The sequence below is a fragment of the Glossina fuscipes genome, unplaced genomic scaffold (genome assembly GCF_014805625.2).
Source record: "Glossina fuscipes isolate IAEA_lab_2018 unplaced genomic scaffold, Yale_Gfus_2 2, whole genome shotgun sequence".
In the NCBI taxonomy this organism is placed as follows: Eukaryota; Metazoa; Arthropoda; class Insecta; order Diptera; family Glossinidae; genus Glossina; species Glossina fuscipes.
In genome coordinates, this window is record NW_023998416.1 from 1,474,333 (window position 1) to 1,491,305 (window position 16,973).

General features: G+C 33.5%; 2 protein-coding genes across 2 annotated transcripts in view; one reads left to right on the forward strand and one right to left on the reverse strand.

Moving 5' to 3' along the window:
• Positions 1-2,355: 2,355 nt before the first annotated feature.
• LOC119633816 (trimethyllysine dioxygenase, mitochondrial) lies at positions 2,356-3,600 on the forward strand. Its single transcript, XM_038027581.1, has 2 exons — positions 2,356-2,551; positions 2,609-3,600. The coding sequence occupies exons 1-2, from the start codon at positions 2,356-2,358 to the stop codon at positions 3,505-3,507; spliced, it is 1,095 nt and encodes a 364-aa protein (XP_037883509.1). The 3' UTR covers positions 3,508-3,600.
• An 11,853-nt stretch (positions 3,601-15,453) lies between these two features.
• LOC119632808 (photoreceptor-specific nuclear receptor) overlaps positions 15,454-16,973 on the reverse strand; it is a 39,120-nt gene continuing 37,600 nt past the window's right edge. The window contains exon 6 of the mRNA XM_038025923.1: positions 15,454-15,972. Within this exon, the coding sequence (XP_037881851.1) occupies positions 15,454-15,972 (519 nt within the window). The remainder of the gene's footprint in view (positions 15,973-16,973) is intronic.

Sequence of the window (16,973 nt, forward strand, 5' to 3'; positions counted from 1 at the left end):
ATTTAAGTTCTTATTATCAATTAAAAGTTAAGGAAAATGAAAAAAATGAAATCTCGTTTCTCTTTAACATTGGTTGGCCAATTTGTTCCATATCTGTGCAGTTATCCATAGCATGTAAATGGAAATTTTGGTTTTTCTATCTATTGTAGTTTACGAGTAGTAGTGCATAGAAACGCTAATGTGTGCGTTGCTAGTCAAAAAAGAATGTGTTCTCCGTTTATGTTGCTTTCCTGTTAAATTTCAAGCCTCACGGCATCTTCACTTTTGCAGCCAGGAGACACGGACGGTTTACACGGATCGACGAACGTGTTTAAACGAATTCAGACTTTAATGCTAATCAAAATTACATATATATAATATATATAATCTCTCTCTCTCTCTCTCTCTCTCTCTCTCTCTCTCTCTCTCTCTGATTTCTTTTGACTGGTGTAAAGATTTCCACAGAACGAACCCATCCTTATTCTTTACGGATTGGTATAAAAAGATTATTTATATATAGAATACTACAGAGATGCGCAAACAAACAGATGGACAAGTAAACAATTGCAACACCCAGACGGAAGCATCAAAGACACCGCAAAGTACATATATTCTTAATCCGCCTCAAATTCTAAATCGATTTAAGCATGTCTGTCTGTCCGTCTTTGTAATGTGTGTTTTAAACATTCTCTTGGCCGTCGTCAAATATTGCAGAAATATGCGAAATTCTTGCACGCAGGTTGATGTTGAAAATGAGCCACATCGGTCGAAGGATACGTTCACAGGACCACGTAAACTGCGAACACCTATGTTTTCCAAAAGGAATAAATAATTGATTTTTTGCTCATTACCCGTAAACAATAGCAGAGGAATGTATAAAAATCTAAACGCATATTCTATGTATTCTGTATTCTGTAACAACTGTGATTTTTTCTTTTTTAAGATAACGGTGATGGGTAAAAAAGAATCGGTCACCGAATCGAATATAATTTTCTTAAATGTTTAATTTTGACATACATTTTATGCTTTTTTTTTATTTCGCGATAAGGGAAAGACATTTTTAGCAAAGACATAACCCTTCAAAGATGTGGGCTATCCTGGTGGGCCATCATCTTCAGCTATTAGTTTGGGGAAAAAGAAATCCATTATTTTTATATGAACTTCAGGACTTTATTTAACATGCTTCGGACTGTCCGATTTGGGTCAAATATGCACCGTTTTGTTGTACGATTTGTTGCCATTTTAAAGGTAACTTCAAAATGCCTCTCTCATAGAAGTCCTGGTCTCTATTTGCAAAAAACTCTAGTAGTCGATTTTCACAATCCTCCCTAGATTCCAATTTTTTATCATTAAAGAAATTTTGCAATGCAAGAAAAAGATGATAATCGCTTGGTGCCAAGTCGGGACTGTACGGCGAATGCATTAAAAATTCCCAACCAAGCTCCCGAAGTTTCTGGCGAGTCACTGCAGGTGTGTGTGGCCTAGCGTTATCCTGGTGGAACACGACACCTCTCCTGTTGGCCAATTCTGGCGGTTTCTGGTCAATCGCTATCTTCAAACGGTCCAGTTGTTGACAGTAGAGATCAGAATTTAGCGTTTGGCCATATGGAGCTTCGATCATTTCTCCGATTTTCGACGACCGGCCTACCTGTGCGAGGTGCATCTTTAACATCAAAAATTCCTGAACGGAATCTACGAAACCAAAATTGCGCATAATTGGCTGTTACAGTATCGAAACCATAAACACCATTCACAATTTTAGCCGCCTGGCTTGCATTTTCGCCTTTGTCAAAGAAAAACTGTAAAATGTACCGAATTTTCTCTTTGTTCACTTCCATTTTTAACACGCTGTAACTCACAACTGAATGCACCAAACAAAAAACAGCAAAAGAATTTTTTTTACTGCGAAATGTCACCTTTCCAACGAGCATAAATCTGAAATTGTTTGATCGATACTTTACAAGAAATCTATCAGTGCAGCCATCTACCGAAAAAATAATGGATTACTTTTTCCCCAAACTAATATATTAGTAAACATTACTACTAAACTAGAAAGAAAAATATATATTTTTCATTGAGACTTATATGTACACATATGATAATTTTTCATTAAACAGAGAATTCTCTGTCTGTATTTATATTTGTGTTGTTATCAATAATGCAACTATAAATAAATTCATATACATACGCATAATGCATAAAGGAGAGAAAACAAGTACATGCGATAAGTTATTATTATATGATTCTTATCATAATATTAAGCGTTTGAGCCTATCTTGCCTGCCTTGTGGGACTGAAAGAGCAATAAAAGTCAGTTGTGTTTCTAAGATTGAGATTCGAACATATTACGGAAAATTTTTAAGAAAGAATATACAAATGTTGGAACTTAAATATGAATACACCGGCGAAAGATTAAAATTCAATCAATTTTGGTTAAGAGATCATTGCCGCTGCTCAGAATGCTATAACGAAGTGACAAAGCAAAGGAAATATAATTTATTAGACTTGCCAGATGATATTGCGGTTAAAGATTGGCATAGCACAGAAGATGGAAAATTACTAAAAGTGAAATGTAGAAAAAAAGAAAAGTTTAAGATAGATTTTATATTTTAATTCTATTCATTTTAAGGGAATGATGGCCATTGCTCAGAATACGAGCTAGATTTTCTATACAATTCGCAAGTGGATAAGATTGTATTGCTTAACGATTTAAGAACCCCTTGGAGATTATCGGAAATTTTAGCGAAAGAAAACGATTTGAAGTTTAAATTCACCCATGTCGTGTCTTCGGACGTTTGCGTTAAAAATTTAGTTAAAGTTTTGGTGCAATATGGCATTGTATTTATACAACAGGTGCCGGCCAATACCACTATGACTGAAATGGCTGTACGTCGTATATTTCCGATAATGAAAACCTTTTTTGGAGAAATGTTTACCTTTAGTGATGCTCCCGATCATTCAGATACCGCTTATTCAAAAGATTATTTAGGCTCTCATACAGATAATACTTATTTTTGTGATGCGGCCGGCTTACAAGTTTTGCATTGTCTGCAACATTTAAACGGTACGGGAGGAGAAAATTTCTTTGTTGACGGTTTGAATGCGGCTTACGAATTGAAACGTTCGCATCCTGGATATTTCGATATATTAACCAAAGTTCTTGTACCAGCTGAATATATAGAAGCGGGGCAACATCATAAGCACTCAGCTCCATTAATATGCACAGATCCTGTGAGGGGTGATATTGTTCAGTTACGTTTAAATGTTTACGATCGCGCTGTTTTCAATACTTTGCCACAACGCGAAATGCCAAAATTTTATGAGAGTTTTCGCAAATTTTTGCAAATTGTTCAAGATCCTGTAAATAAATGGTGTCTGAAACTTCAACCGGGCACTATAGTTATATTCGACAATTGGCGCATTTATCATGGAAGGCATTCTTACACCGGTCATCGTACCATGACTGGCTGTTACATACAAAGAACTGATTTCATGAGTAAGGCACGTGTTTTGGGAATAATTGATTAATTTTACATCAATAGCTGAAATGAAACAATTACCTTTCGTTCACTTATTCATTGTATTATATGCAAAAAAGCAAAAAAAAAGTAAAACAATTCAAGTCAATACAAGTAAAATATTAGTTAAATTCATGTAAAGATGGTATAGAGTTTAAAATGAGAATGCGCAAGAAGAAGAATCAGTTCAATGGAAGCTTTCATTTAACAAAGTTATCAGAAATACTTTCGTTGGCGTCAACAGATGGAAATCGAAGATTTATTGATGCAGACGTGTACAGCAGGTTAGGATGTGTACAGTACGTAAGTCCGGTCCCTTGAAATTGCGAGCCTCGTACAGCTCACACGATGCGTTTAATTTTTCCGAAATTTTGGTTATAAGTAATCGGGACATTGATGCTTACACGGTATAAATTTTACCTTTTTATAACCCGTCATTTAGTGTATCACTTACGACGTCCAAAGATGGATATCATTTGCGGCACGGAGTTTTTTTGAAATAACTTAAGCGGGATCTACGGAAATAATTAAGTTGGCTTGCCGTGAAAACGCAGTAAACTATCAAATAATTAGAAAGTGATTTGCGAGATTTCATGGGAGAAATTGTAGCCTTGAAAACGATGAAAATTCGCAGATGTCCGTCCGTCCACGTACAGCAAAAGCAATTTAAGAAGTCATCTTCATCTCTATCCGGAGTCATGTTACGATCGCATCGTATTCTCTGTGAGCGCGTTTCCTTCTCGTTAGCGATGATGTCGTATTTAGCAGTTCAATCAGCCTGCAAGGTTAAAGATTTGCGAATGTGGGTCGATGAGTATTTTGACTAGGAATCACGAAGTTCCCACCGAGCGGCTATTCACAAGCTATCTGCTTAGAGACAAAAGACCACCGATCACGATAGTGAATATATTGCTTACACAAAGTTACAAATGATTAAATTTTCTATTTTTCAGTTATTTGAGGTCTTATGTTTATTAACGATAAGGTCAATGTTCGAAACTATTTTGTTCGTTCCTTAAATGAAGATCGTGTTAATTCTGAAATAAATATGGTGAACACCACGGCATGGTAGATTAATTTTTTCTTAATAATGCCACTATTTTGTGGGTATAAAATAAGAGGACTTGGAGACAAGAAATTAGTTTTGATGGATGTTACGAGATGGTTAATAAGTTTTTTTATTTTAGTGAAAGATAATTTTTATTCCATTCACTTTTTCATAACTATACATAAAAGCATGAGCCGATAAAGATTTTAATGGCGGTGGTTATGCCGGATTCGGCACCAGTCGAATGTAACTTTGTTGCTTATTATATTTGTGCGTTAATCAAATCTTCCCTTCAATTTGGTTCACGATAGATTCCTCTTTTGAAGAATGAAAGAAAAACTAAACCGACGGTTAGCGATAGTTTAGACTAGGTTAGGAAAGAGTGTGCGAAAGCGGTTTATTATAAAATATTTATTCTTTTATTCCCTAAATCTCGTTTTGATTCGCGTATCCTATATCACAATATTGCATAAGATGTTTGGGCTTCTTTTGGTTCGGCGATCATCGATATATTTTCGTGGTTAAGCCCCACTAAAACACATTCTAAATTTCCTAGACATTTTATTGAAATTTTATATTTTGACTTCCTTTGTTTTGATTATACAAAATTCTTATCGCTACGCAGCTTTTCCCTAAGTATTGCTTTTCTTATCCTTCAATTTTCCTGTAATGTCTTGGTCCTGCACATGCATAGTCTTAAACTTAAACTTATGTTGGCTGATAAATTTATTTAAATTCTTGTGCAATTTCTTAATAACAGCTTTTGTAACAGATGAAGACGTCATTGGTGCAGTGCGGATAGCTTGATTTCTTTCCTTTTATTCCTTCTTCACCGTATTGTTGGTTGATCCCTACTAAAATGAATAAAAAAGTAACATACTTTTCGACCGAGTTATTGCGAATGATACTACGTTATGATTCTATTGAAACAAGAGTATTCTATTCGTTTATTGCTTTTAAGTAACAAGGCTAAACTTTCGCTTTCTATAATATAGCGCAGGCGTAGCTAATTTTTTCTACTTTTCTAGGATATAAATGGAAATTTCTATCGGGTGTATGCGGTGCGGTTTATGAGTAATAAGCAAAAAGCCCAGCAATCACAGGTGTACTTAGCTCATGTGTCACTATGGACGCGCCCTTTGACCGATCTGGCCTAGGTATTAACCTGGCTTGGAAGAATTGCTAATGTTTTCGCCAAATTTGAACTCGATATCCGAATTTTTGGGAACAGGAGCACCTTTATCACAAACATTGCATATTTGGACAGACGAACATATGGACTTGCTTCTGTCGGTTCAGAATTTGATGCTGGTGAAGAATATATGTACTTTGTAAAGACTTCGAAGATCTCTTTTCGCGGTGTTGTAAACGCTTTGCAAAACATATACACCCTCTTCTTTTGATGGTGAATATATTATTATTGTTATTATTAATTTAGCCTTAGAATAAATTCTAAAACCAAAGCTTTAAAGCATTATCATCTAAGGCTATCGGCTTTACTGAAAACTTCACCGCACCCGAGACTCTTTGCCTACACGCCCATTCGAACGCATAATAAAAAATTGTTTAGCGGTTAGATAAACATTCTATATCTTATTATACCCTACACTACTTGTGGTGGAAGAGGGTAGCAAGTTTGTGCGAACATGAGCATAACCTAGAAGAATTTGATTTATTAGTATACCGATCAGAATCAATTTCTACATCGACCTAAATTTGTCTGTCTGGCTTGTGCTTTTGCGCTCAAATTACAGGTCACAAAATTTGCGATAATTTTTGTGCAGAAGAGATTGAATCAAATGAAATCCTTAAGAAACCTATGCTTATATGAACTATTTAGAAACTTTGCATAACTTGAGTTTAACTTAAAAGTTGCGTAAAGCGCGCTTGTTGGGTATTTACTACAACTGCTTCCATTAACTAGGCAATGCAATACTTTTAAAATCGGAAATTATTGAACTGTTTTAAAATAAATCGTACAGAGGTTGTTGCTCTGTTAAAGTGAAAATAACTCTGGCAAGCATTTTGTTAACAATAAGACTAAAAAAATTCCTTCAGTATTTTTTTCATAAAAAATTTGCATATTTAAAACAAATAAATATAAAGTGTGTTTAAAACTTAAAAAATCCATAAGAAAAATATTAATCGCATATGTAAACATTTCAAAGTGGTGTATAGTGAAAAATTAAAGATTTTTCTTAGTAAAGACAAGCCAATATATATATATACACATATATATATATATGTACATATTCAGAGAAAATAAAATTACTGCAAAAAAAAAAATAAAAGAATACCATTCCATCAAATCGTACCCGGCTAACTGCGATGTCAAATGACAAAGATAGAAAGTAAAACCGCAGTTGCGTGTTTTAATGCATTTACAGTTAAGAGTGAAGCATGTACGTGTGCAATAACATTACTTTGTTACATGAAAAACTGTGAAACTGTGTAGTAGTATTGGAGAGAAGGTGGCGTGCATGCTAAAATTCTACTGGTCTCACTAGCCATTATTCGCGCTGGCCAAAGACATCAAATTTAATCATGCATCCGATGTTACACGTTAATACCTTCATGTGATCGAGACCACGTGTTCACACAGAAATCTACTTACATTCAAACGCATACACGCACAACGATCCAAAAAAACCTCTTATCCTTACCATTACTGAGTCAGTCAGTCAGCCATCAAGCAGCCAGCCAAACGGTTATACATTCGCGTCTGAACAAAGTCGTCGCTGTTGATGTAGTCATAAAAATTCTTTCACTTACATTACATCTGATTTCGTGGTATTGCGTTTATTCTTGTTGTTATAAAGTTAGGGTTCAAATGATTAATGCTGGCCATAGATAGATTCTTCAACCCTCTGAATTTGTAACGTGAGCCGCTTTACAGTCGCATGATAAAATGGTTTAAAGCAAAATTTAATTGCACAAAATGAACATTTTTTCGAAAAATTTAAAATTAAATCATTTAATGAGTAGACAATTTTTAAACAATCTTTATGCTTGACATTCTTGCTTGAAATTCGGCAAATTCAACAAGTATTATTAAAATATTTCATTTTGCTTAAGGGAAATTGTAGAAACCCGCCATGCCTATCCTTGCTTCATTTCATAGCCTTCAATACTATTTAAATTAAAATTTATTGAGGTAATTTTGCTTACCAGCTCACTGCTAATTGGGAATATCCGTTTAATTGGTAGCTGGTAGTTTCCTGAAAAATTCACTCTAAGCTTAATTTTAGGTTCATATCTAATATTTTGAAAAAAAGAGTAAACAAAGCAAAATTTTATTTTTTTGATTTGCTGCCGTAGTACTACTCCGGATAGTGGCCGCAGCGAATTGTTACGGACCATATTTCTACTACCGAAAACTGATATTTATACCTCACAGCACTTGTAGTATAGTAAAGTATATTAACACCCATAGACCTTATATTATGCCGATCGATTCGGAATCGCTTTCTGAATCGATCTAAGTTTGTCTGTCCATCTGTCCGCCTGATGTGTATGCTTGTATATGTGTGTTCCACCTAAACGTCGCCATTTTTGAGAAATTTTTATGAAATTTGATACACTGATGCCCTTTCGCCGAAGGACAAACGCCCTTGAAAACGGCTCGAATCGGTTGACTTTTTCGATTACTGCCCATACAAGGATTTCTCCAAATTTTTCGACAAAACTCTTCAAGTAGCAGTATTTCGACATTGTAAATTGGAATGAAAATTTATATTCGACTAGGGCAATTTCTTGATCCCGATCTTCTATAACTGTTCCGACAAAATCTGAATCTTTATATAGCAAAAAGGCCTAATCTTCAGTATTTCAAAGCGAAAATTGGTTCGTAATAGTAAATTGATAAAGAAATCAACCTTACTGAATTTGGATCACGTAGCTCTTTACCTCGCGTACCAGCGCGTATGAGGGCTCTCAGGAAAGGTAAACCTTTATACGCTAATATTTAATGATGAAAATTTCTTCACGATAGTAATTTACCATAAAAATTAAATGGACCTAATTTGAACCACGTGAGTATGAACGATAAGGCCTTCAGCAAAAGGTTTCATTTTTAATATATTATGATGAAAATTGATCCTTAGCAGCCATTTAGAAGAAACAATAACGGAAACTGACATATAATAAAATTGTTGGGAAGTAAATTAGGTTTACTAAATTTGAGGCATGCGCTAATATGCAAGCATGTCTTTGCATGAAAATCACGTGTAATTTTTGGCAAACGAGTGAATAACTGTAATAGGCGAAGCGTAAAGTATGTTGCCCAACCATATTCTTTCCTGCTTTTTTTTTTGCGAAGACAGAAATATTGCAACTTCTTTATTATATCCACCACTTAAGGATGAGGGGTATATTCATTTTGTCAAAACGTTTGCAATACCCAAAAGGAATCTTCAGAGACTATATAGACTATAGAGAAAGTATATAAGTATATTCTTGATCAGCCTGAAAGCCAAAGACTTCAACGTTGCTGAGTAAGCGAGATTCGGCCGCAGCCTAATATAACTTTCCTATTTGTTTTTTATTTTATTTTATATAAAAAAAAGAATGGTACTTTAACGCCTTAAAAACCTAAAATTGCTTAAAAGGCAATGTTAGATTTTCTACTTTACTAAGTCTTCCAGGGGCATGGGTATAGACTTGCAATATAGGTACGTATTATATATATATGTATGTTGAATGCATAAAAACTTCCTAGCCGCGCTTCCAAATTTTCGCGAATCGTTAAAGAACTGGCATTGTTAGGCTAACAAGCACCGCCTAGGCTATCCATTGAGTCTGGCTGGCAGCTTTAATTGTGTGAGCGTCTGAGAGTAAGAAGTGTATTCAGTCAGGTTAGGGCAATCCACATTGCCACCAAACACAAAGCCATCCAACGTAAAATGCGGCTCTTGTCACCGTTTTTGCAGCTGTGCCCTTCTTAAGTCATGACCTTGTTGGCCATGCGCGACGCTCTTCTGCTCTTCCTTTATAGATCTTTGCAAAAAAGTTTCATTTCATTTCACTGTTAATTCGCGTGATACACAAACATCGATTATTACATCGAGTCCAACGATAGGTTGCCTGGAGCGCGGTGTATCTTCAATGCCAAAATTTTTGAAGCAGATTAGAAGAAACCGTTTGCATGCTGCCGATATTGACACAGCATACAAAGATGGTACAGGAAATTTCGTTCAAATTGTCGCAATGACTGATGAGATTATTTTTATTATTTTAATTATCTACGCATCGATATCGATTACATATGCTATAACATGATATGATAGGCTTAGTTCTACCAAAGTTAGCTTGCTGTAAATCCATCTGACCACAAACGGCTTTCCTTGACTCAGCATATTCTCCTCTTAAGGTAGTGAAGATGTAGAAATTATTTGAATACAGTAATTAAATCTTTAGCTCTCCAATTGTAAAAAAAAAGAAAAAAATAACAATAAATGTTAAAATTATTTTACAGACTTAGTCTACTTATTATCCTTAAATGAAGTAAATACTAATGCAAAGGAAAAGATATTATTATGATAAGGCGATAATAACATTTGTTTTCATTCGGTTTTCACTATAAAAATTTCTATTGTAACGTATTGTACAAATGCTTAAGACGTTGGCCAAGGGCCGTTTCCATTTACATCTCTGAATGCATGTATGTGTGTAATATACTTGTATGTGTAGAATTTTATTTTATCTTAAACACAAAGAAAAATGTACAAAACATCTTTAATTTGCTAAAAAGAATACGTACATACAAGTGCGAGTACATATAATACATAAATATCTGGTTATATTAAATATTCGAAGACGTAGTGTGATTCTGTCATTTTAAAATAGTTAAATCTAACTTTCTCATCGAAATCTTCTCAGATTTGTCTCCAGATCAATTCGTTGCAATAAATTAATTTTTTTTCTCTATTCACTCGTATTTTAATTTTCTTTACTTTGACTCCTAGACACCTGTAGTCTTAATATCTAAATATTAATTAAAGAATTCGTAGCAAAATCTATCAAAATTTGTAGAGCAAATGCAAATGTCTTCTTGTTCTAATTTCGCCAGAACTATTCAAAAGATGATAATAAAGAATTCGTCTTAAATCGTTTATAAGTTTTGCTTTGTTAACAATTTTCATAAGGTATTCTATTAGTTTGCCAAAGGTATTCTTGTGTATATAGTAAAATATGAATGTCAATCATGTCTATATTATATGAAGATATCTATTCTAAAATTATTTCCTTTCCTTCAATACATTTGAAATTATAGTACAGTATAGCAGGATATGATATCAAATATTGTTCAGCAAGCAATCCTTTCTACACATTTGATATTCATCTCATGTGTTTATGGTAAGTAAAACATGATTTTATTTCTTTTTTTTTTGCTTCTTATTTTAGCATCTTGAACAAAAATATGGTTATCTTAGTTACAATTTTCTTGATTTGTCAAAAAGGATTCCGTTTATTAAAAGATATTCTTCGTCCGTTATTTGTATTTTTTTTTTTTTTTCATTTTTTTTTTTTTTTTGGTTTAAGTCGTACAAGTAACCATATGTCCATTTTGTATTTGGTTCACATGATTTGCGGCATGGTTACAGAATAACCTCAATACATAGAAATAAATCCTTTAAATATTAAATCATTACTAGACGAAAGGATATAAAACACAATGCAGATATGAATTTATGTCTAAAATAAGAGAATGAAAAATGTTTATATTTTTCGCTTTCAAATTGAAAATAAAAATTAATGACTCGCTTACAGTCAAATGAAGACAATAAATATATGGATATAGTTTTTTGTAAAAAGGAATCAAACAAGAACCTTAAGAACCTTAATAGTATGACCCTTCCAGCGGAGGAGATCAATAAATACTAGCTACGATCACCAAGCGACTCGGATTTCAACTCTCTCAAAACTTAGATGCTTCAGATGAAAGTGTTATTAATACAAATTCTCATTGCTTTCTATTCCGCTCCTTCAGCTAACCATTTGCCGAAGGTAAAGTGAACCACATTAATTGCATCACCGTGGAGCATGAAATCTTGTAACGAATACTTACCCTGGTCAATAGCATTTTTGTCACGGAGGGTAGCAACAGCTTTTTTAGATAAGTAGTGGCTACGAAATTGAAGACTGAAATCAGTTTCTGCCTATTGGGCTTAAGTTCCTTATGAAAAACGGGCCTTTATTGCAAACACTTCACACACAGTAATTTACCTGCTATGGCTTAAATCAATTGTTCGGCAGAAGTAATTGTTGAGAAACCATTGAAATATTTACAACTGCAGTGCAGAGCCCTACACTAGGATATGGTGTTTTGGCAATAATGTCAACAATTCATTCTCGATCAAATGGCTTCCCATCGTCCCATCTTTCTGCCAGTTGTCTTTTTAATATCGAAAATTCCGAGTGAGTGGAAAATGACTTGTGCTGCCAATACTAATTTGTTTATGTATTTATTTATTGATTTTTAAAAACATTGTTAAATAGTTACACAACATTTTAATTAGAATTATAAATATTACGTGGAAAAATTACTTCATTATAGAAGAGTACGCATTAAATTCTTTTCCCCTTCAAGCTAACGCATTACATATTAAAACAACATTCATTTAGTGTAATTGTTCTTAAGTTTGGGCTATGGATTTAATAGTTTTTTTATTACATTGTAGAAATCCGAAAAACGAGTAAGATGTAGTTCTCGTTTACCATTTACCACATAAGACTCGAACTGGATTATACTAAAGAGATTTATAGATAATTTGCATATCTCAAAGTAACTAAGAACGCTAGACGGAATATTCAAAGAAGAGTGATCCAACACAACCGGATCAGAAATATAAGTCTTCATAAGTTTAGCCATAAATACCATGTCCAACATTTCTCTCTCTGAAACTACGTTAAAGCATGGAGGCGCAACCTGTTTTCGTAAGCGGACAGCGCGACCAAAAGTAGACATTGCCGTTGAATCGACTCAATAAGATCTACATATTCTCCACATCTTGGCTCCCACCCCACAGCTGTATATTCAAGAATTGCTCTAAGCCCGGACGTATATAGGCCTTTCGCGAGATAAGGATCGTCGAACTCCTTAAGCCAGCTTTAATCCAGAAGAGATTTAGCTTTATTGATCGAAGTCTTAATATGAATGTTAAACCTGGGTTTATAGTTAAGGATGATTCTTAAGTCGTTAACTCTCGAAACTTGTAGAACTAGAATATGACTATCCGCCTGAGTGGCCGAGTAGGCAAGAGTCTCGACTAGTAACTCAATGGTCGTGGGTTCAAATCTCAAGTGCGGTAGAGTTTTTAATAAAAGCCGAAAGCCTTAGATGCTAGTGCCTTAAGACTTTAGTCTTAGAATTTATTTTCTGACTAAATTTATAATAATAATAATAATAGTAATAGAATATAACTATTAAGTATATACAAAGTGGGCGGCAAGTTTACGTCAATGTCTGTTTAACAGTGACATCGATAATATTCAAGCATTGAGAAAAGTAAATTTAACGGTATATAAGGAATAAATTGGAATTCTACTGATGACTCTAACTAGTTCGAATACTTCACGATTCCTATTTGCCAAGAATATTATTTATTAGCCATAAGAAATGCTTTGTCTATTGCGCAGCGACGAAGGATTAAAACACATCACCAAACAAATTAAAAATATTGTTTAAAAAAAAATTATTTTCTTTTCCTTTTTCTTGTTGTTATCATTATCTCCTATCAATTTTTCTCTAATTCTTTAAGCAAAAGAGAATGAAATTTCAATAAAAAAATAATCTGTGGATGATTTGGCTGAAAAGAAAAGACGACCAATTAGAACAATATTTTCGCATAATACTTAAAAAACGTATGGAGAGAGAAACATTATTAAGTTTTCTTGCGAAATTTCTATACTTCCTCCATTATTAATCAATCCAATTACATATATATGAAAAAGGGTAACTGATGACTTCCAAGTTTTGGGTTTTATATCTTAAATGTTAACTTTGGACATAGTAATATATTACTTAGGTATAAGAGGACCGCTTGTCGTATAAAATATATTAAGTAAGCAACACCCGAAAGAATTTGAGATTAACTTACCTTTTATTATATTCATCTATTCAGAATCACTTTCTGAATTTATTCAATTCGGTCTGTCCGTCTGATATCTATCCATGAATTTTTACTGTCAGTTTAAAGTTCGCCACCTTTTAAGATATATTGACGAAAGGTGATAAGCTGATGTGCTTAGGCCAAGACTATTTTTACATTCATCCCCCATAGAGTATCCAAAGCGATTGCATGAAAAAGGCCTTTCAAGAATATTCTTATTGCGCACTAGATGACTATGCGGAATTTGTATGGGATAAAACCACTATTTAAGCCCCCTTCTTTTACAAACAAAAAAACCTCGTACGGAAAAAAGTTTCCATTTTTAAGATTTTCTAAAGTCGACTTATAAGGTGATTGTCCAAAATTTGGATCACATAGACATATTTTTTGGAGCGTACCCCAGAAGCAAAACACCATTTCCTTGTCAACAATGTTTAATTTTTGGTATTTTAAAGTAAAGATAAATCAAGGATTCCAATTAGTCAACATGGCCCAATGGTCCTCGCCTGGCTCGACTACAACGTTTTAAGTTCTCTTTGTTTAAATTTAATTATAATAAGCAAGGTTAAGTTCCATCGATAATTCGCGCAAATGTTCTTGATTCCAAAAGAGGTTTTCCTTGGATATGATATTTCGAATAAAATATTTGTAAACAAAAGCTATAGTATAAACCTGTAAGTAATGGTAGCAGATATCAATCCAAAATAAAAATAAAATCCTTTTTATCGTATTCACCTCAACGATAAGTATTCAAAGTCCTTCTAAGGTGAATGTAGAATTTATATTGCTTATGTCGCGTATAGGCATAAAGCATAGCATTTGAGTTAATTAAAAAGTCGAATGTGCAACTTTACTAAATATGATTATTTTTTATTAATTATGCTACAGATTTAACAGATTTTATTTATGTGTTGCTTGTTTTTCTTTCATTTTTCTTTTATTTTTTTTTTTTTTTTTTTGTTCTGTCTGTTTTATGTTTATAATGATGAGATCTATTTGAGTTATTGATTGATTGATTAATTGCGCCGAAGCTCCTTTATAACTTTTTGATAAATATTAATAAAATATATGTTATTTTTTAATATATAATGCTTATTAAATGCTTTTATTTTAACAATTTCCATTTCTCAAAAAAAAAAGTATTTTTCGTGATTTCTTTCTTTCTTTTTTAATCATTCATATATATATACATATATATATATATATATATATATGTGCAATTGTGTTGAAAGAATGATGCTGGAAGCAAAGTTATTTTTTCATTATTTCTAAACATAGTCTTTTAAAAAAAAAAAAGGAAAAAAAAAAATACATAAAGAAAAAATTCACGTAAAACGCTACAAAAATAAAACTCGATTGAATATATGTTAAGGTAGAAAATAAAAATTGCGCGGTTGAAAAAAATTGATTTAAACGCCCCATGTGAACGACATGAGAGCTAAACGCATATACGCGTATGACATATACGCGTTCAGTTAAATACGTGAGCAGACATAAAAAAGATTGAGCACAAATAGCCACAAGGATAACATTGACTGGCTGCAGCTCTGGTAATTTCGCGTGAAAACGTTGAACGTTTTTGAAATTTAAAAAAAAAATATGAAAAAAATTAAAAACTTTTACGAAAAGCTAAACGTTATGCCATCGCATAATAAAAAGAAGAAATTCTTAAAATAACAGTCAAATCTATTTTAAGTGAACTTATGCAAAAATTAAAAATAAACAATCAAACAAAAATGCGAACAGTAAAGTTTTTAAAGCTTTCTATTTGTGTTATCAGGATTCAATTAATAAATTTCTATTTCTCTGCTTGCTGTGCCGTTTGACCGGTCGCTACAGTTGCAGTTGCTGGTTCCATGATATACATATCTTTCAATAAACGAGAGATGGGCACATTGCCAATCGTCTCTTTGAAAAACAAACTCTCTATAGTACTGGTGCGTATTGAACGTAACGTCGGCAATAACCACAACAATCGGCCATATCTGGTGGCCTGTTGTCTAGGATAACGTAAGCGTACATGATCCGAAAGTATGCATTGTGCCTGATCTTGTAACATTTCCACCGGTTGGATATCGCTAAGACCTTGTATATCTGGCGTAAAGAGAACAATTGCTTTCATGCAGCCAACTTCACTGCCGTCCGGTATTAGCTGACGAAAACGTAGTAATATCTCCTGTATTGTCTTTATTTCATTATCAGTAGTGCCATCCTGAGGTAAACGTTCCTTAATTAAAGTTGAATCGAAAATCGGTGTTAAGTCCAAAGGCGTAATCCATTGAGCTAAATTTAGCAGAAATAGTTCCTTCCAAGAACCCTGAGAATTAAAAAAAGAGACAAGACACTATTATTAGAAATAGATTTGAAATATTCTTATTCCCTCTAACCGTGCTAAGTTTTATCAGAAATTAAAATAACGATAGTAGAGAGGTTAGGAAAACAAGCGTCTCCGAGAAGTATCAATGGATATCGTTTAGGATTTTCATATTTATTCTCGTACTGCTTTTGAACCTATCAGGCATCATAGAAATATGCCTGTACATGCACGATGTGTGTACAGACTTTATTAATTTCTAACCGGAATTTGATTTGTCCATCTATCCGCTAATAGAAGACTAAAGCCCTTCCAACTAAGCACGCAAGTGCTTCCGCTCCTTCCCGCTCTTAGAAGTGCAAGTAAATTGACGAAAAAATAAAAGGAACTAAAATAGGCCCAACTTTCATTATCCCGATCAATTCAATATCATATTGTCATTATATTGTCTAGCCATCAGCTCGCCTGCTCATCTAATTTCCATCTATGTATTTTTGTGCTCCAGCTATATGCAATCATCATAACGGATTGAATTAGCTCATTTTTACGATCACTCGCCGCATAACATATATGGGGGATCAATATGATTCCTTTTGGTAGAAATAGATATATACAAAATCTCATTTTTCTAATCTTAGGAAGGCCGACAGGCAAGCAGACACACATATCGAAATCGGTTCTAATGTAATCCTCATGCCATTGTAATTTATAAATATAACTTACGAGTTCTACGATTTCATTGCATTTTCGAAATGTATTATACAACATATATATATTGAAAATTGATTAATATACGATGTAACAAACGCGATTACATAAAACAAGTAAAAAAATTATATTCGGTCGTGAGCCAATCTTTTATATCCGTCACCGTCACCCTAAAGAGATTAATAATAAGGAAAAGAACTAAATTTTCATATTCTATAATATTGGATCGGCATGGCTGATTTTTTCTATTTTCAGTATAAAAATGGAGAAATTTATACGATATACATGATGTACGT

Coding starts and splice junctions, on each gene's coding strand:
- LOC119633816 (XM_038027581.1), top strand. CDS start 2,356: ATGTTGGAACTTAAATATGAATACACCGGCGAAAGATTAAAATTCAAT. Junction 2,552..2,608: donor AAAATTACTAAAAGTGAAAT/GTAGAAAAAAAG, acceptor ATTCATTTTAAG/GGAATGATGGCCATTGCTCA.